The 19735-nt window shown below is 36.5% G+C and overlaps 3 protein-coding genes across 8 annotated transcripts in view; 1 reads left to right on the top strand and 2 right to left on the bottom strand.

The window, feature by feature from the left end:
- LOC123505644 (integrator complex subunit 12-like) overlaps positions 1-10399 on the bottom strand; it is a 36089-nt gene extending 25690 nt beyond the window's left edge. For 2 of the 3 annotated variants that reach the window (XM_045257241.1, XM_045257242.1), the window contains exon 1: positions 9593-10399. The gene's annotated coding sequence lies outside the window, so the exon portion shown is untranslated. Of the gene's footprint in view, positions 1-7683; positions 7732-9592 lie in introns of all 3 variants that reach the window. The other variant, XM_045257240.1, reaches the window with a different exon arrangement.
- LOC123505355 lies at positions 678-1673 on the top strand. Its single transcript, XM_045256573.1, has one exon. It carries the CDS (start codon positions 678-680, stop codon positions 1671-1673), a length of 996 nt encoding a protein of 331 aa, XP_045112508.1.
- Positions 10400-11195: 796 nt separating the features above from the next.
- LOC123505645 lies at positions 11196-17208 on the bottom strand. 4 transcript variants are annotated; one of them, XM_045257243.1, is made up of 10 exons: positions 17056-17208; positions 16690-16814; positions 15944-16051; positions 15638-15722; positions 14908-15020; positions 14425-14559; positions 14047-14241; positions 13022-13135; positions 11788-11862; positions 11196-11515 (listed from the first exon to the last, which is right to left on the bottom strand). In XM_045257243.1, exons 2-10 carry the CDS (start codon positions 16738-16740, stop codon positions 11462-11464), a joined length of 930 nt encoding a protein of 309 aa, XP_045113178.1. In that variant the 5' UTR covers positions 16741-16814; positions 17056-17208; the 3' UTR covers positions 11196-11461. The 4 variants fall into 4 exon arrangements, with proteins under 4 accessions (XP_045113178.1, XP_045113179.1, XP_045113180.1 ...); XM_045257244.1 differs by having other exon boundaries at positions 13022-13120; XM_045257245.1 differs by lacking the exon at positions 13022-13135.
- Between the last annotated feature and the right edge of the window lie 2527 nt (positions 17209-19735).

Below are 19735 nucleotides of genomic sequence, written 5' to 3'. Positions count from 1 at the left end.
CCTTCAACTTAAGGTTATTAGAGTTACACAGCGCATGGAGGGCCAGGTTATTTCACTTATATTTTTGAGACAAAAGAAAAATGGTGAACATAGAATGGTGCTCAATTTGGAAAAACTGAACAAACACATACCACACATACATTTTAAAATGGAAAATTTTGAGCAGGCTACCCGGCTCATTAATGAAGGAGATTTTTTGGCTTCCATTGACCTTAGGCATGCCTATTATTCTGTCAGGATTGCAGATGAGCATCAACGTTTTTTGTGTTTCACTTGGCAAGGTAAAGTTTATCAGTTTACATGCCTGCCTAATGGTATTGCTGAGGGCCCTAGGCTTTTCACAAAATTAATGAAACCTGTTTTTGCAGCTTTGAGAGAAAGGGGTGTTACCATTACTAGCTATATTGATGATTCTCTCATTTGCAACAGTTCTCAGCAGGGTTGCCTCAGGGTTGCCTCACTGTCATAACGGACACACTTGCTGCACTGAGTCTGTTGGGCTTCATTATTAATGTAGAAAAGTCGGTCTTGGTCCTCTCTAAGCGAATTTAATACTTGGGCAACATCCTTGACACAGAGACTATGACTATTTCCTTACCAGAGCATAGGGTGGTTACCATACTCAACAGTTGTCAGGCAATTAGGTGTAAGAGTAAGGCAAAAATCTGGCACGGGTCATGGGACTGCTGGTGGCGGCTACCTCTGCTGTTGAGTTAGGGAAACTTCACTACCGGAAATTGGAGGCAGCTAAAATTGTAGCATTGCGTCATGCCCATGGTGACTTTGATCAATTTATGGAGATTACGGAGGACATGAAATTGAATCTTGACTGGTGGCTTAATATCGTGTCTGTACAGTATAGGAAGATTCTCCGGGCAGCTGCTGACGTTCAATTATTTACAGATGCTTCCAATACAGGTTGGGGTGGCCAATTCCACCATATGACTGCCGGGGGCAGTTGGTCCTCCAAGGAGAAATTGCTGCATATTAATGCTTTAGAACTCAAGGCTATTCTATTTACTCTTCAAGCATTCGCTGGTGAGCTCTGTGGGAAAAATGTTAAAGTGTTTTGTGACAATACTACTGCTGTTAACTACGTGAATGAGATGGGTGGTACAAAATCACTTATGTGTAACTATCTTGCCACTTTGATTTGGGACTGGTGTGTGAAGAATCAGGCATGGGTTATTTGCTCACACATTCCAGGCAGTGCGAATATTGTAGCAGATTGTGCCTCTCGCACTTTTAATGATCGGCATGAGTGGCAACTTGATGTTGATGTTTTTCGTAGAATTTCTCTGGTTTTTGGTGCCCCTTCCATTGACTTATTTGCATCCAGACTAAATAAGCAAGTGGCTACATTCTGTTCCTGGAAACTAGATCCAGAGGCAACATTTTTTGATGCATTTACTTTCAACTGGGCACAGTTTGATCTCTCTTATCTTTTTCCCTCATTCTCTCTAATTGCTAGGTGCCTCCAGAAGATCCGTGCAGAACAGGCCAGAGGCTGGATAGTGGTGCCCATTTGGCCATCTCAACCCTGGATGGGAGCTCTTCTAGGGCTGTTGATAGATTATCCCAGGCTCCTTCCAAGCAGGGCCGATATCCTGACACATCCATCTCAAGTCGGGGCACATCCGGTCATGCGAACACTCAGCTCATGGCATACTTAATATCCGGGAGGTCTTCCGAGAACAAGGTGTTTCTGCGGCAGGCACGGACATCTTGCTTGCGTCATGGAAGCTGAGCATGGCTAAACAATACCGCCTGCATGTCGCTAGGTGGCAACAGTTTTGTTCTCAACGGGGCATCAATCCCCTTAGTTCCTCTGCCCATTACGTCATTAACTTCTTGACCGAGACGTTTCATCGGAATGTGGGATATGACAGCGTGAACACTGCAAGGGGGGCTATTTCTTCACTAGGAACTGTAATTGATGGCTGCAGTGCAGGAAATCATCCTCTGATTTGTAGATTCATGAAAGGGGTCTTCAACCTCAGACCACTCACACCTAGGTACACGGCGACATGGGATGTAAAGCCAGTCTTGCAAAAGCTTCGATCTATGCACCCTTTGCGGGACTTATCATTGAAAGATCTCACACTAAAGCTTGTCATGTTGATGGCGATCACTCAAGCGGCCAGAGTCCAAACGTTACATTTGTTAATGCTTCAGGGTATGGATGTTAATGAGGATCATATTTCCATTTCGCTAGGGGGAACTGTTAAGCAATGTAGACCTAACTTTAATATTGCTAGGCTGACATTTCGGGCCTACCCTCAAGATAATAGATTGTGTGTTTGTCAAACATTGTTAGAGTACATAGCAAGGACCAAGGAATTTAGGCATGGTGATAAGCATAGTGCTTCCAAATTGTTTCTCAGTTTTCATAAACCACACACTGCTGTATCTAAGGACACTATTGCCCGATGGGTCAAGTCCATGCTTAGTATGTCTAGTGTGGACACCAATGTCTTCAAGGCGGGTAGTGTACGGCCAGCTGCGGCATCAATAGCCAAGGCTATGGCAGTGCCCCTGACATGCATCATGCAAAAAGCTGGTTGAGCTAGGGCTGCCACGTTTGCAAAATTTTATGATAAGCCCATTATAATGAATTCTGATCTATTTCAGGATGCGGTCCTTCAATAGGCAGGGGTTGGTGACATGTGTCTTAGCCTTGCATTTCAAGGGATCTTCTGTTACCAGGCAGCATTAGTAGGTCTGTGGTATGTCCTACCTGTCCATTTTCTTGTTTGTGTTTCTCTGTGGTCCTGTTGGTCACATGGCCTTCATGTGCATGTTCTGTGTGTGACTTTTCTTTCATTAAAACTCTGTTCATGGTTGGACTTGTATATTTTTTTTTTTCTTCTACATCTATTCATCATCGGAACACAACACCCACATGGCTTCAAAGCCTCATGGGAAAGCTCAACTCTGCAGAAGGTGACTTGGTGAAGTAAAATTAATAAAGTACACAAGACTTACCTTGGTCAGTTGAAGTGTGTTTGTAATTTTACGAGGCAAGTCACCTCTGCTGGAGGGGAGCTTTCACATGAGATACGCTTTGCCACGTTGCACAGTCAGACTTCAAAGTAAACAACCACCCACATGATAGAGAATTAAAAGTACTAGGCGTCATCAAAACCCAATAAGCAGGGAGGGAGCGGTGGGCATGTGAAAGCTCCCCTCCAGCAGAGGTGACTTGCCTCGTAAAATTACAAGCACACTTCAACTGACCAAGGTAAGTCTCGTGTACTTTATTAATTTTATAAAAAAAAAAAAAATAAATAAATAAATAAATAAATAAAAAAATTTGTAATGGCCATCAAAATAAAAAATTAAAATTCTATGAAGTAAAAAGTTTTGGTATACGACATACTTCATATCCATACTAGCAAAATTGAAATATGTCCTCTAGTGACAAAGTTTATAGGAAAAATATTTTTTTTTAAAAATAGATTTTTAAAAAATTTTTCATGCAGTTATTTATGGGTCGATTCACTTGTAACTACTACACTAACATCGTGTAATAAACATCTATCACTGAAAAAAAAAAAAAAATTACCCACGTATCTCTATTTTTGATTTTTCAAAAACCTCACCGGATGGTCCCCTTAATCTCATTTGTGCCACCGGTGTACCACTTCCCCATGAAAAAATATAATCATTGGTACACCGGTGTACCAAGACACGGATAACATGTTAAACAAGCCTTCACATACATCTTCGTCATACACTCCATTGATAATTTTAAAGGTTTCCACCATATCTCCTCTTGATTTTCTATATGTCAACGTTGGTAGGTCTAGTTTCTTCAGCCTTTCTTCATAGAAGAGATCCTTCAAACCCAGTACTAATTTTGTTGCCCTGCGCTGAAGCCTTTCAAAGGCCTCCACATCCTTCTTCATGTAAGGACACCACACCTGATTGGCATATTCCAGGTGTGGTCAAATCAATGTCACATACAAAGATTTAAATATTTCCTCATCCATGCTATCGAATGTCCTTCTTATTAACCCAACCATCCTATTAGCTTTATTTATTTTTTCCACAAAATGTTCCTTGAAATTTAACTCCTGGTCAATCTTCACCACTAAATCTTTCTCTACTTTAATCTGGTTCAAATCTTCATCCATAGTATATTGAAACATACCTGTATTTGTTTTACCAATTCTCATCAAATTGTATTTCTTTGTGTGAAACCTTAATAACCATTTCTTTGACCATTCATTCCTTTTATTGAGATCTTGTAATTTTCTACAGTCCCTCTCATCCTTTATCATTCTGAATACTTTGGTATCATCCGCATACAAAAACATCTCACTATTCAATATTATTTCTGGAAGGTCATTAATATATATAGCAAACAAGACAGGACCAAGCACTGACCGCTGAGGCACTCCACTTATCACTTTCTTCCAGTCTGAACTTGTACCATTTACAATTAAAAGCTGTTGTCTTCCTCCAAGAAAATCTGAAATCCATTTCAAGATATTGCCTCCTATATTGAAGCTCTTTATTTTCTCCAACAATCGTCTGTGAGGCACCATGTCAAATGCCTTCTTAAAATCACAATAAGCGACATCCACAACTCTTCCTTCATCTAATATACTTGTCCATTTTTCCATTACAGTTATTAGTTGAAGCACTGTTGAACGTCCACTCATGAAACCATATTGCTTCCTTGTGATAAGCTCATTTTTCTTAAGATGATCAATAATTTTTCTTCTAATTATGGTCTCCATTAATTTAAAAATTACACAAGTCAGGCTAACCGGTCTATGATTTTCTGGGTCCTTTCTATCTCCTTTTTTGTATATTGCCGTAATATTTGCAGACTTCCAATCCTTGGGCAATTTCCCCTGCTCTATTGATAAATCAAATATAATTTGCAATGGACATTCTATTTTGCTCCTCGCCTCCTTAATTATCCTAGGGTGAAAACCTTTGGGACCTGGTGCCTTGTCCCTTTTTAAATTATCAATAGTGAGTTTAACATCTTCACAAGTAAAAAGTATTTGTGTTAACATGGAGACATCCTTCACTTGCATGCTTGGTACTTCTCCCTAAGGTTCCCTAGTGAACACTGTATTAAAGAACTCCACTAACACTGTGACTTTCTATCATTTTGTGTTTCTGCTGTTTTCTCCTTATTCATATACAAATTTCTTATACCAGCTGCAGTTTTTGCCTTTGACTGTACATATTTCCATAATAATTTTGTATTTGATTTAAAATTTTTAGCAATCACTTTCTCATTACTTTTTACTGCTCTCCTTGTTTCTAGTCTAACCTGATTGTTAAGTTGTCTATACAGTACTATAAAATCCACCAGGCTGTACTCTCTTGTGATGCTTTCTCCTGCCTCATTCATTCTCTTAAGTCTCATCCAAAGTCAGTTTTTTCTTAATCTTAGGCCACAATTTCCTATTCATCATCAATCCTTGATTTGTTCTTTACCTCAGCCTTTCTCGACTTACAAACTCCTTTTTCAGAACACAAATATTGATAGCTTCCTGGAATTTCTTTTTAAATTTATCCTACATCACCTCTACATCTTGATAATTAAGATATTCATCCCACTTTATTGATAACAATTCACGCAGTTTACTGTATACTGTAATCCGCTTTTTCATATAAATACATGTTTCTTATACTCTTCCTTATATGGTTCTATACTACACTTGAATTGCATACAGCCATGGTCACTTTTCCCCAGTGGGCTTCCAATCTTAATATTCTCTACAAATAAGTCATCATTCATAAATACAAAATCAAGAGTATTTCCAGCATTTTCTCCTCTAAACCTTGTAATTTCTGTAATGTATTGAAGAAAGAAACAGTCACAAACTTTTTCAATAACGTTTAAACTTAAATGATCATTTCCATGAAGACAAGTTAAGTTTTCCTACTTTACATTAGGCAGATTAAAATCTCCAACTATTAACTTATATCTTGTGTTATATTCACTGATATCTTGTAGCAACCTTAAATTCCTTTCATTATTTTCCCACTGACTATCGCTGTCTTTCCTTCTTGGTCATATCATGCGATATCCAAACTTTAGCAAAAATCTTCTTTTTTAAGTCCTTCAACTTGAATAAATTTCTCATAATTCTTTCTTTCATACCTCCTCTAAATTCTACTAGTATAGGTCTTGGCTTTGCTGAGCCTGATTCCCCTCCATATCTGCCAATCCTTCGTATCTCCACAATATCACTCTCATAACATGTAATTCCCAATTCACTACATAAATCTATAACTATTAACTTAACATACCTTTTCTTTTCATCTCTTATTGACAAATCCATATCGTCAAACACTTGCTCAGGAATCCAATATAGAACAATATTGTTCTTCCTGTACATACGGCCTTGTACTTCCTTTGTTGCTTTTCTTATCACTTCATTCTATAACTGTGTATCATATATAGGACGAGCACTCTCTCCTGCCCCAACCATGCCCACAGCTCCACTGAATGCCAACTTCTTTAAATCCTCCTGGGCCACACATTTCACTTTCTTTCACTTCATGATAGATCTTATCTTTTACTTCATTCTGCCATTTATCCTTATCCCACATACCTAATTTATCCTTTACAGATGCTTCTACAAGTTGTTCCACATGATCCCTCAGAGTACTTGTAGCTTCACTAAATTCTTCCCTCATTTTCATTTGAACCTCATCATGAACCTTGTCTTTAACTTCATCTAATTCTACCTTTATTATTTCCATCACATCAGTATCTCTAGGCATACTAGTCACAGTCTTTTCTAATTTTCACAAGTCTGCTTTGACTTCACCCAGTCTTTCATAAGTTTTGTCCTCAAAATCATTCAAGCGTTTTTTCCATCCCATCTTGTCATTGAAAAACCTGTCATATTCTTGATCACCTTGCCCACTACTGTATTGCACTTCAAGCAGTACCAATGGATGGCACTCTTCAGTCATCATCAAAAATTTGTATATCACCTCAGTAACATTTTCACAAGATATATGATGCCATACATCACATAGGTTACATTCTAATGCCTTGTCCTTATCATTAACCTTAATTTTACAAATCGAGCAAATGTCCTTTTCAAGTTTGTTTTGTTTATGTCCTTCATCTTTGCCATCACTCAGCTGATCAGATTCATCACCTCCCACCTTTTGTTCAACAAGCATGTCTCTGGTTGCCCCTTCTTCCTTTTTGTCTGGTATAATACTCCTGCTATTCATTGTAACTTCCTTCAATTATTCATAAACTACGACAGTCAATTCAAAAGGTAATATAATCAAAACCTAGGAGACCTCGTCATCACCTCTTGCCTCAACCACGACCACCACTGCTTATTCATTTATCTATTTTTTTTTTAGTTCTATCACTGCCACACAAGAAACGCAAGAGATTTATTGTTCAACGTGTGTGCATCATGGATTGATTTTGCTTCCCAAAATCTTTAGTAATACCAGATACTGGTCAGACATTTTTGTGATTTCCTTGAAGAATCCTGTTAGTCTGTTAGGAGGGAGCATTTGTGGTGAGCCTTGTGTTATTGGTGAGCAGCGTTGCCAACGATTTGCTATAGCTACTTTGTATAGCTATGGGTTCAAATTTTCGTAAATCTTTAAAACAGGACCTCCTCTCTAATCCGTGCAATAATAACACAAAATGATGAGTAGTTAATGGAGAACACGTACCTTGTGGTCTTGTTTGGGGGTCACACACGGTTATGTCACACTGCCTCACTGAAATTAGAGACGTCACTCGGAGTCTAAGTCCAAATAGTAAACATTGCTATTGTCTATTGTATATATCTGGGGTTTGTGGGTAACAGGAAGTGACTGTCTGTTGTTCACATCCTGGGCTTGTGGGTAACTGCTAAATAGGATTCTTACTGTGTCTATAGTTCTTTTGTCCAATGACCTGCCACCACCTCTTAACACCACGAGCTGCACCAATGGGAATTTGCTATATGTATTCGTAGGCGGGGCACAGCTGGGCAGACAGGTGCACAAAGACATCTGTGTGCGCAGTTCAGCCATGGCCACCAGTGACATTAGTTGTAAAGGTTGCGAATTTGATTACTGGGAAATCATCGCTCCTGCGATGCAAGTCAGTGTACAATCGAGAAGAGGACCAGCCAGGACCTTCATCCTTTCGTTAAGGTATTGTGAGGAGGGGTATTAGTAGAGGTAGGGCATATTGTGTGAAGCTATAAGAGAACCAGTGTGGGGGGAGGGAAGCTGCCCCAAAGCAAGTATACGGTAGGTTAGGTTTATGTTAGGGCTAGGTCAGTGTTGCAGGGAGAATCTGGGGCGGCCGCACCGCCCCGGCTAGGTTATGTTATGTTAGGTTAGGTTTATGTTAGGGTTAGGTTAGTGTTGTAGGGAGGGTCTGGGGGGGCTATGCCCCTGCCGGCTAGGTTAGGTTAGGTTAGGTTAGGTTAATGTTAGGGTTAGGTTAGTGTTGTAGGGGGTGGGTCTGGGGGGGCACAGCCCCCCGGTTAGGTTAGGTTACGTTTTTGTCCTTAGATTTTTTTGGATCGCCATATCTCGCCTCTTTTGGCTTTCCCCCCAAAACCCCCGATTCCCCACGTGCCCCCAAGCTTGTTGGGGGGAAAGGGGGTAATAGAAAAGAATATGTAAGGAGTTGCTGTTCTATAGATTTACCCAAATTTTGTTAGGTTACGTTATATTAAGGTTTGGTTAGTAACCAGGGCAGGGGGCACAGTTCCCCCAGCTAGATTATAATGTTAGGTTAGGTTAGATCAGGGTTTGGTTAGTAATACAGGGGGTTGGGATGAGGGGCAGGGGGCACAGCCAGTCCTCCCCCTCAAAGCTAGGTTATAATTGTTAGGGTTAGGTTAGATTAGGAGGGGTAAACCCCCCGGGCTAAATTATATTGTTTAATATCTCTGTTTTCCACTAAATGTAGCAGATAATGCCACAAATATGGCAAATTGTTGGCAAATATTTAGCAAAAAAATTACATTTTCAGCTTTTCTTTTTGTGGAAATAATGGTATTTTTCCCTACATATTTTATTATTTTTTAATTGCCAAAAAATTATCAACTTTAAGCTTTCCCCACCCAAAAACCCCATTTTCCCTCCAGGTCCCTAAGCTTGCTGCTCTTGGGGAGGGGATTGGTGATGACATGGAGGAAGGACATGTTCTAGATATTTACCGTGAATTTTTACCGCAAATAATGATGTATTTTAAGGATAAAAAGCAAATCAATAAATAAGAAGAGAAGGAAAACATAGGGAAGGCTCAGAGTTCGATATTTAAATTTCGCGCTTCTTGACACTACCTATCTTTTACCACCAAACCTATTAATGAAACACCAAAATACAGTTCACGACATACAAGACATTATGCAAACTTAATATATAATGCACGTCTCACACCACATAACATGACAGGCGGGACACACATTGGGCTCGTATCCCTCACCACTTCCCCCACTTGTCTGAGACGAAAAATTTTAACTTGTTTTAAAATCCACATCTCGTATTAGGCCGCCACCTGTAACCTTACCTTGACAGAAATTACACTTAGGCTATCTGTGGCTACGTATATAGGACAGCAGGAAGCGGTGGTACTCACAACTAACGTCAATCACGAGCAGCTCCTGCAATGTCCCTCCCAGAGTTGTTTACACGTGACGTCACAACCTCGACATTGGGGCCGCGTTCAGACATGCCTCTAAAAAGATAAATTGCAGTGAAAAAGTTGAAAACATTTCATCGTTCAAGTTTACATTCCGGATTTTATAAAAAAAATAGCCTTAGGTAGTCTATCAATTGACTGAGGCTGGTTTTTTCTTGGCAAAATAAGACGCTTGCTTGAGTCGTGTTCTACCTTCGGTACACAATGAAAGAGTAATGAAAATAATAAATTAAAAAATAATCTACGTTAACCTGACGTAATCTACTATAGCCCTCAAATAAAAACACTAAAGATGTTTAGTATTAGGCAATATTTATCTTTCCACTCCTAGCGAGAAATGATAGTAGGTATAGCCGTTATCTAAGTTAGTGAAATGCCACATACATAATAATATTATTGTCTCTGACTACCTGCTTGAAGGAGAAATAATATTGTATTCTTCATATCGCCTTCTTTATATTAATTAGTGCCTCTTTTTAAAGATCACTAAGACAGTCTTTGCATGTCTCATTTCACACTTGAGCCTCTGCTGTATATTTATTATTGATACAATTATCTTATCATGCTTTATTACGCCCATACTTAGTGTACATATTGAGTTGTAACCATATTCATTCCTGTAAAGTTCTTTGTCATGTCTCATCTTCCATCTTTCTATTCCTCCTTATTTTTCACTACACCCTGATGACAAACTTCATTCTTTTCCTAATGAATCCCCTTTCTCTCTTATCACCAGAGAGAGAGAGAGAGAGAGAGAGAGAGAGAGAGAATCACTGAAAGGATTTTATTACTGATTTAAGTAACACTAAAATCAATATACATACACACACACACACACACATATATATATATATATATATATATATATATATATATATATATATATATATATATATATATATATATATATATGGAATGAACATGTATACATTGATATGTCAGTAATTTCTTTGTATGACTACTCCTTGGAAAATATCACTCATGGTAGCATAATTTTGAATATGCTTTCAGAATTACCATCAATTAAATTTGTTTCATGAAGCAAAGGTAAACAACATTTTCTATATTGATCATTTGTCTATATTCATGAAAAAAAAAAATTGTAAATGGATGTAATCCTTTGACTTCTCCTTAACTGTAATGAAATATGGCATAATTTTTTTCTTGTAAAAGGGGAAAGCTGGCTAAGGGCAAAAGAAATAGTAAAAAAAAAAAGTAATAATAATAATAAAAAAAACTTACGTGGAATACCAGTCCCTGTGCAGGTACAAGAGTTAGCCAAAATAAAGGATAAATAGGGTAAATGTCTTGAAGTGTATAAGTTAGGAAGAAATGTTGGAAAAAAAATAATAGATAATAAAAAAAAGAACTTAATTACTAAGTAGGTCAAACACATTATTACCTGTACTTTTACTCCCAGTCAGTAGGGTTTTTTATAGCAACTCATGGAAACATGTTATACAATGTTATTATCCATCAGTCAAAATTAAAATGAATAAAGCAAAGAAAATGGCTGCATTTGTGGAGAGAACAACATACATTATTTAATCTTATTTATTGTTAGTGTTCAATAGATTGTATCAGAATGTTTAATACTGTCCTGAAACCAGATAGTGAAAGTAAACAATGGTTATTGACTCCATGAATTGTCTTTCATTATCACCTTAGAATGCTATCAACTATACTACAATACTTCATGAAATGACAATCATCCTTCATAATTTGTACGATATTAATTTTCTTTTTTTAATTCCTCTTTTCAAATTTTCTACATCTGTTGTTCTCTTTAGTGGTCTTCTCATGGAGTTATTCTTGTTCACCAGCACCATTTTTGGCAACTGTCAACAATGGCCTCACCAACTGAAAAAAAGAAGTAGCAGCTAATGTATAAAAATATTTATGAAACATAAGTAGACCAAGAGTGTCTTCAATAATTAATGTCTATTGAATTAATAACTTCCCATAATATTAATGCTCTTATGTTCATCCTACGAGTTAATGTTGCTCTTGTTTAATTGATTTGGATTAACTGTACAAACTATTTTTCATACACATATCCAACTAGACTTTCCTTCTTGATATAACAAAAAGTACAGGAAGTATACATACAAAACATCATTCCCCTAACTCACCCAGGCAGGAATAGGATCGTAGAAATTTTCCTGCATTATAAGCTCCAGAAGGTCTGGTCCTTCTCCACGTTCCATCTGGAGAGACCATGAAAACAGAAACACCTGATTAGTACACCAAAACTTAACCAATGCCTCTGTAAGGAATTTGTAATGGGGATAATATAGTAAACCTCTCACTGTTACATCTGATCATTCATCTCTGATCATTCATTCATTCAAAAATATCAAACTATGAAGTCTATGAGTTGTGACAACCATAATTTATATATACATATACATAATGCATATATGAATTTTGTGAATTCACTAAATATCACCATGTAATTTGAAATAACTAAATTACACCAATCTTCTTGAGTTTTTTTAGAAATAATGGTCTTTAAAAGAAGTATGCAATAAACTTTTACTGCTCTCTAATCTACTATATATAGTACAGTCCATGGCCTCAATTCCATTTAAGCCAGCAATTATACAGTCTGTCCTTTACTCATAATCTAAACTGGAAACTTCACATCTTATCTCTTGCAAAAATAGCTTCTATGAAGTTAGGCGTTCTGAGGCGTCTCTGCCAGTTTTTCTCGCCCCTCAAACTGCTAACTCTGTATAACGACCTTATCCAGAAGTACTTTTCGCATGTTTAGGGAGTTCCACTCACACAGTTTTGTTAGATAGGGTGGAATCAAAAGCTTTTTTGTCTCATCAACTCCTCTCCTCTGACTGACTATCTTCAGCCTCTTTCTCACTGCCAAAATGCTGCATCTCTTTTTATTTTCTATTGCTATTGTCATGCTAACTGCTCTACTGATCTTGGTAACTGCATGCCTTCCCTTCTCCTATGGTCTCGCTGCACATGGATTTCCTCTTCCTTTTACCCCTATTCTGTCCATCTCTTTAATACAAGAGTTAACCAGTATTCTCAATCAATCATACCTTTCTCTGGTAAACTCAGGAACTCCCTGCCTGCTGCTGTATTTCCATCTTCCTACAACTTGACTTCTTTTAAGAGGGAGATTTCAAGACATTTGTCCCTGACTTCTGGATAGCACTTTTTTTTCCCCAATTTTTGTTGCCCTTGGCCAGCATCCCTTTTTGCATAAAAAAAAAAAAAAAGTATCACCCAGGAAAAGAGCCACACACATTATTCACACTCTTAGTCTCACCAGCCTCAATTGATCACTTAATAGCAATTCATATAACAACAAAAACTGAATATGGCATCAGTGAAAGGACTCACCAAAGATGTGACAATGCATTTTTGTAGCATAACTACTCTAGCAAGCATATTTGTGCCACCATATGGAAGGTTATTTCTGCTTGGACGTCTCACAGGTGTCTGTGTGGAATATAACTTTGATACGGGAAAAGTTATAAAATAAATGTGTAAGAAAATTTTCTTAAGCACACAGATAAATAATGGTGAATCATACACACCAAAGACAGAATACCCAAAGCATCCCTGAAACTACAACAAATTAATTTCTATATTGTTGGTCATACTATATTTTAGGAATACAGTACAGAACTATATGACTGACAAGACATCAATACCCAGCTGCCTCTATGACACAATGTAGAACATCTCTCACCTCTATTCTATTCATCTCTCTAAAGTAAGAGTTCATCCCTTTTCTGATCAACCCTGGAACTCTTATCTTGTTCATCCTTCCTATGAGCCTTTGACTTTAATTCTTTCAAGAAGATTTCAAGACACATCCTACAATTTTGGATGATCTTTTTTTCACCTTTCTTTTAGGAGAGGGTTTTTTTTTCTTTTATCTTTTTATTAGTGTAAGTTAGTGTCCCTCTTACATAATGAAAAAAATACACATAATGTTAAGATAATTAAAATTGACCAACTATGCTCCTGCTTTGGTGATCACTTAAGACTAAATTGGTTAAATTTCAAAATTTTAATGACCATGAATTCCTGTCAGAAGTTTGGTCTTTGCTCAAATGACCAATTCATCCAACCTTCAGATGACTTTTTCAGTATTTCCATAGTGCTGTGAATGGGAGGCAATACACAATCAAGCCACAACATCCCTCTTTCTATCTGACAACTGACTCATACATTCTTAAGCACATGTCATTAAAAGAGTCCATGCAAGAAAATGACTGCATTTGGAATGGCATAAGCAAATCTTTTTGTTCATATAATACTGAAGAGTAAGTAACTGGTTGGATAGCTAATGTACCAGTAGGTGTAAGTACAAACTGGTCAAAACTATCAAATGTACAATACAAAAATCATATCATCACCTTCATCAATCCATTGTTTTCTTCAGTCCCACCAACCATTTTGTCACCCTCTTCTATCTTCTCTTCCTCCTCTTCCTTCATCAAGTCTTCCAGTATAGAATCATATGTCTCCTCCCTTAGGTCCCTTTCCCAGTAGTACAATTCATTGCTGCTAAACTTATCTTCACAGTAAGCAACAGACTCCTGCATCATTCCCTGTACATTGATATGGAAAAAAAATCCAGAAGAGTAATAATAGACTAGTTTTCTTTAATTCATACTTTCTAATTGACTTATTCTATTCAACTTCAATTGTTTTGTTTACTTGATTTCTCATGAATTATGCTTCTCTGTTAAGTCAATCTTATTCTAATTACATTTACCCCCTTCTGGCCTCACCTTGTTATCCACATACTGAACGATAGCATTCATGGCATTGACACTTAGAATGGTAGGGCCTCCATGCTTTACCAACTTTGATTTCACAATGTACTCCACTCCAGAACTAGCCTGGCTAAAAAATCTATCTTCCTTCTGAATAAGCAAAGTAGTAGAGAATGTTAGAAGAGATGGATATGCAGAATATCATTAAATTATCTTATATAATTCATAATCTCTACATTGTAATGTGTGATGATAATGAGATATCATAACTTTCAGTGATTTCCTGTATCCTTTATTTACTTACTTTGTTAATCATTATTTGTTTATTTATTTTCAACCAGAAAAACACTGATTAAATGTGTTTTGCCTGAAATATAGAAATTTTCTTTTGTGATACAATATAGTATGTCTGAGCAGAGATGTTAGGAATAGAGCTGGCATTTACCGCAAAAAAGAGTTAAAAAGATAAATAAGTTAAGGATGTACATAAAAAAATACCTTTATATAAGTATGAAGCCTTCGGAGTCTTCTTTTAAGGCAAACAGGAATAAAGTTAGCATTGGTATGGTTATGATGGTGATTCCCTCCTCCCTGTTGGATCCTGACAATATCTGAGGAAATAAATTAATTGTTTCCAGCATTAAATTGTAATCATTTGACAAAAGTTACACAACAAAGTCCTATATGCACTTTTTTTCCAAAACTTTTATCATATATTTTATTCAAGCCAACAGTTCATGCATCACACCCTCCATAGAAAGTGTACAATAATACTGCAAAACAGAGGTTACAAAAAGTAATTACTTGAGATGGAAATTGTAAATTCATACCTTGTATATACATTTTTCATCCTGCTACCAAAACATGGGAAATGATAATTAAAGTTTTACCTCTAGCCTCTACAATTAGCAGGAAAATAGATAAAAATAATAAAGGAAACTGAAATTTGTAATGAGAATCATAATATTTCCCAAATTCCTGACAGGGGTTATAGTAGCAATGATTTACATACAATAATTATGCATGAAAAAAAAAAAATAAATAAAATAAATCTGCCTGCGATATTTATGTTGTATGTACTAATTTCTTTCCTTCCCATATAGTATCTTCATCCCTACTGTGGCTGTGATTATTTGTTGTCTGCTTAATAACATAATAATGACAAATGATTAAGCAGGACAGAAGCATGAGGTGAGAGAGTTTTTACATACTTCTATACATGACTCACTTGGCCCCTCAGCATGAGGAACACTGCACTCAGCAAGGTCAGGGGGCAAATATGTTGCTACACATTTTCTCACCTTCTCCGGATGCTGGTAAAGAATATGCATTTATGTACAAAAATTTCATCTGTCCACTGTTTTGCTTTTCTCATTCTATATCTCTGATATTAAAATAATAATTAATACAACAATGCAACTTATGATGAATGCCATGTGAGGGTTATTCCTTCTATTTTTTTGTTATCACCATGTGATTTTTTTAAATCCCTTGATTAATTATTATCTTTCTATCATACAGGGTCACTGCTTACCTCACTAATCAGTCCAGCCTCAGTGAAGCACCTCAGGCACTCCTGCTCTACCTTGGCATCCACAATAATTTCACACAAATCTTCTTTAGGTGGAAGGCTTGCCAGTACCTGAAATTCCATCAAACAAGAGTTAGTTATACATACAATAATTCTATGATACAAAGTTATTTTTGTGATCGCAATTATTCTATATAGTATTATTTCAATACAGTTTATCTATCAAACATTTCATCTTATATACATGGTCTGCTAGACCTATTAGTGTATATATATATATATATATATATATATATATATATATATATATATATATATATATATATATATATATATATATATATATATATATATATATATATACAGTCAACCCTTGGCTATCACGACTTCGGCTATCATGTTTTATTGCTTTCACGCACCCATGAAAAGCTGATAAAATTTCATTATCGTGACCTCAGATGCCTGCTATCGCGCGCCCAGCCATGACGTCACGGAATATCTGAGCGCTCATTGGCCAAAACTGCCTTCCCGCCAAAATCAATTCGGCTATTGCGTTTTCAGCTATGGCGCGGCTATTTCGGCCCCATTTGGGCGCAATAGCCGAGGGTTAAGTATATATATATATATATATATATATATATATATATATATATATATATATATATATATATATATATTATCATTAAAACAGCTGTATACTGATTTAATGATTGATAAATGAAAAACAAAATTGCTACATAATTACTTACTTGAGGAATGCTGAACGCAGCTCCAAATAATAACACAATCTGCCACCTCATCTTTTTAAAAAAAAAAATTTATGATTTTCTACACCAATTCAAGAAGTTTTCTGTTTCTGCTTTTCACACTTTTCCTGTTTTTGAGAGGTCACATACAAAATAAATATTAGTTTAAATTGATGAGAATATTCTTATCACAAAAAAAAAATAACACATTACTTAAGAACCTCTCAAAATAATCTAATTCAATAAATTATTTCAGGTTTTTATATTTCATACTAAAACACCAATAAAATTAAACATTAAAGCAGTAGTCTTGAGATTCTTTGTTACAATATTAATTAATCTTGAGGATAGCAATTTCTGAGAGCCCACCTTCAAAGGGCAGGTGTAACCAGGAGGTGCAGGACAGCTGAGGTGGGTGTCTCTTGACTCTTTAGCAGAGTGAAGCAGGCATCTCTTGGATGGTACAACCCACCTACCCCTCTCTCTTCACCTACCCTCCTTAAACTTCAGTGTCATTGATTACTGTCAAAAGAGAATCTCACAGGTGTAACCTTATGAATGTACTCAAATGTCATGCCATCTACCAACTACTCAAACCATGACAAGTGTGTGTGTGTGTGTGTGTGTGTGTGTGTGTGTGTGTGTGTGTGTGTGTGTGTGTGTGTGTAATTCACCAAGGCCTCATCAAAAAAGTATCCAAAACCACCAGCCATTACCCTCTTAGTGTGAGCTTAGAGCTCATTATTACATATGTGTGTGTGTGTGTGTGTGTGTGTGTGTGTGTGTGTGTGTGTGTGTGTGTGTGTGTGTGTGTGTTTGAATCTACGGTTATTGTTTCTGATCATAAGCAATTTGTAGTTTAGAACAGCAGTTCTTGACCTGTGGTTCATGAACCCCCCGGGTTCACAAGAAGATTTCAAGGGGTACTTAGATGGCTGATCTAATAATATGCTTTACAGTGCCACTGCATATTGAGTTAGTGTCATTCACTAAAATAATATTATGTTCTATGTCAAATTCCTGGGGTAAGGGTAAATGGTCTTATAACTCAGAAGGTTCTTAACAAGAAAAATATTGAGAGCCCCTGGTTTAGAAGTTGAGGCTATTTCTTCTACACAGCACGTCTATTTCAAGTCACCTCTAACTAAGAATGTATCCAGTAATTCTACTTTGAGTAAGTAAATCTATCAATGTTACCTGAACACAATCATAATTTCTAAAATGCAGGCGTTCTCTCTATATAAGTGAGACTTTGTCACTTGATAGGAGCTTGCCAAACCATAGATAAGTATATACTATATTTAATTTGCTGTATAAGACTTTTCTCTGAACATATTCCTATCTTCCTGATCCTTTCCACAATGAGTTTCAGTAATAGTAATGGCTGTACATCAGCTTAGGGAGGCAGTGGCATAGTGGATAAGGTGGTGAGCGTGGGATCGGGCAGACGTCCAATCGTAGGATCGAATCCCACCATGTACAGCTTAAAACACTTTGTCATTTGTCGAGTGGTTTAAAGTTACCTACATATCACCATGATACCCAGGTTCTAGGTGGTTACACTCAAGATGAGCTTGGGTGGTGATATGGACCCTAATATGGGTACCACTATAAATAAAGTTGCTTGCGCCACTAATGGGAGGAAGCTGAACAGCGCTTCCAATACACTCTTCAAGTGTGCCTACAGACGCTATAGGCCTTACCCCCCCAAAAAGAAAAATAAATAAATAAAATAAGCTTTTCATCATTCTCCTGTCTGATAATCTCTCACTGAAGAATTGCATATATATGTTTTCATGCTCTTCATTATACTCCAGCCAGGTTTCACTACAACGAGGCACAGCATATTTCACACTTGATATTTACAAGCTACTGTTCCTGTGTATGAAAATTTCATTTATAGGAAAGGGATCAGGAAAAGATCTACTCTATAAAATTTTCTTAGTTCCATCATTGCTTTTCTTTCTTACTTGACATAATTCCTAAAACCATGATTCTTAATTATTTTCATAATTTTGTTTTTCCAACATGTATGACAAAAGATATCCCTGCTCATTACTATATTTCCATTATTACATCACTTAAAACACACACCACACATTCCTTGTAATTGCCAGTTCAGATTATGTTTTTGCATTTCTTGTAACTTTTGTCACATTCCTCATAACAACAGCTAAAAAAAATCAGACATTACAGAATCTGAATTAAAGACAATTTCTTTACCTATATAACACTTTATGAAACATGTAAATCAAAATAAATTTGATAAATTAATAAATGAATGACATATCATTAAAAATAAGACCTATTTTGTTTTTAACTGTTATAATACTTCACTTTCATGAAAGCTGGGCCAGAAGCAGGGAAAAAACATTAATTACAGCAGAGCTTACTATTTTTTCAAGTAGAAGAGAAGACTGGTAGATAGAGAGCAAATTCAAAGGTGTTACAATAAAGAGCACAATTATCAACAAACAAGTTCTTTTTACATTTCTGTCATCAGAGCACCAACCCGCAAATTAACCCAATAGTGCCCAAGCATGCTTTAAAGGACATTGATAGTGGTCTTTTTTATAAGGCTCTCATTCTATTCCATTGGGGAAGATATGAAATTACCATTTGTTTCATAAACAAAGGAAGACTTGTGCTTCTCCGGAAATGCATTACAGAAAATGAGAGTTCATGGGAACCTATCATACACTGGAAGGCATTAAAGTGATAGCTTTTCTGAAAGATGGAAGGTGGCTGCAGTCACAAGAATCTTTTCAGCAAAAAGAGATAAGCCTTTTGTAGTATCCCTTATGTTTTGTTCTTAAAAAAAGTTTAAAGGTGTCATATTGTGTGTGAAAAGAATCTAACAAAATATCTACATTATCATGTCATATACAGTACAACTATTGAATCTTGGACATACTTTAAAGTATGTGTGGACACTTCCTTAGAGGTGGTGTGAAATTTAACCTATCTAATAGCCTCTATAGTACATACTTTCTTATTTGGGTACCTTTTAAGGTTTGTGTCTTCTTTTCTTTATGTATACCAATTGTAA

The sequence above is a fragment of the Portunus trituberculatus genome, chromosome 18 (genome assembly GCF_017591435.1).
Source record: "Portunus trituberculatus isolate SZX2019 chromosome 18, ASM1759143v1, whole genome shotgun sequence".
Taxonomy (NCBI): Eukaryota; Metazoa; Arthropoda; class Malacostraca; order Decapoda; family Portunidae; genus Portunus; species Portunus trituberculatus.
This window is presented reverse-complemented; position numbering and strand designations above follow the sequence as displayed.

Excerpts from the sequence above, each read along its gene's own strand:
- LOC123505355 (XM_045256573.1), top strand. The coding sequence starts at position 678 with ATGGGACTGCTGGTGGCGGCTACCTCTGCTGTTGAGTTAGGGAAACTT.
- LOC123505645 (XM_045257243.1), bottom strand. The coding sequence starts at position 16,740 with ATGAGGTGGCAGATTGTGTTATTATTTGGAGCTGCGTTCAGCATTCCT. Across the intron at positions 14,560-14,907 it reads GGCTTCATACTTATATAAAG|AAGGAAGATAGATTTTTTAG; the intron begins GTATTTTTTTAT and ends TTGCTTATTCAG. Across the intron at positions 14,242-14,424 it reads TTCAGTATGTGGATAACAAG|GGAATGATGCAGGAGTCTGT; the intron begins GTGAGGCCAGAA and ends ATCAATGTACAG.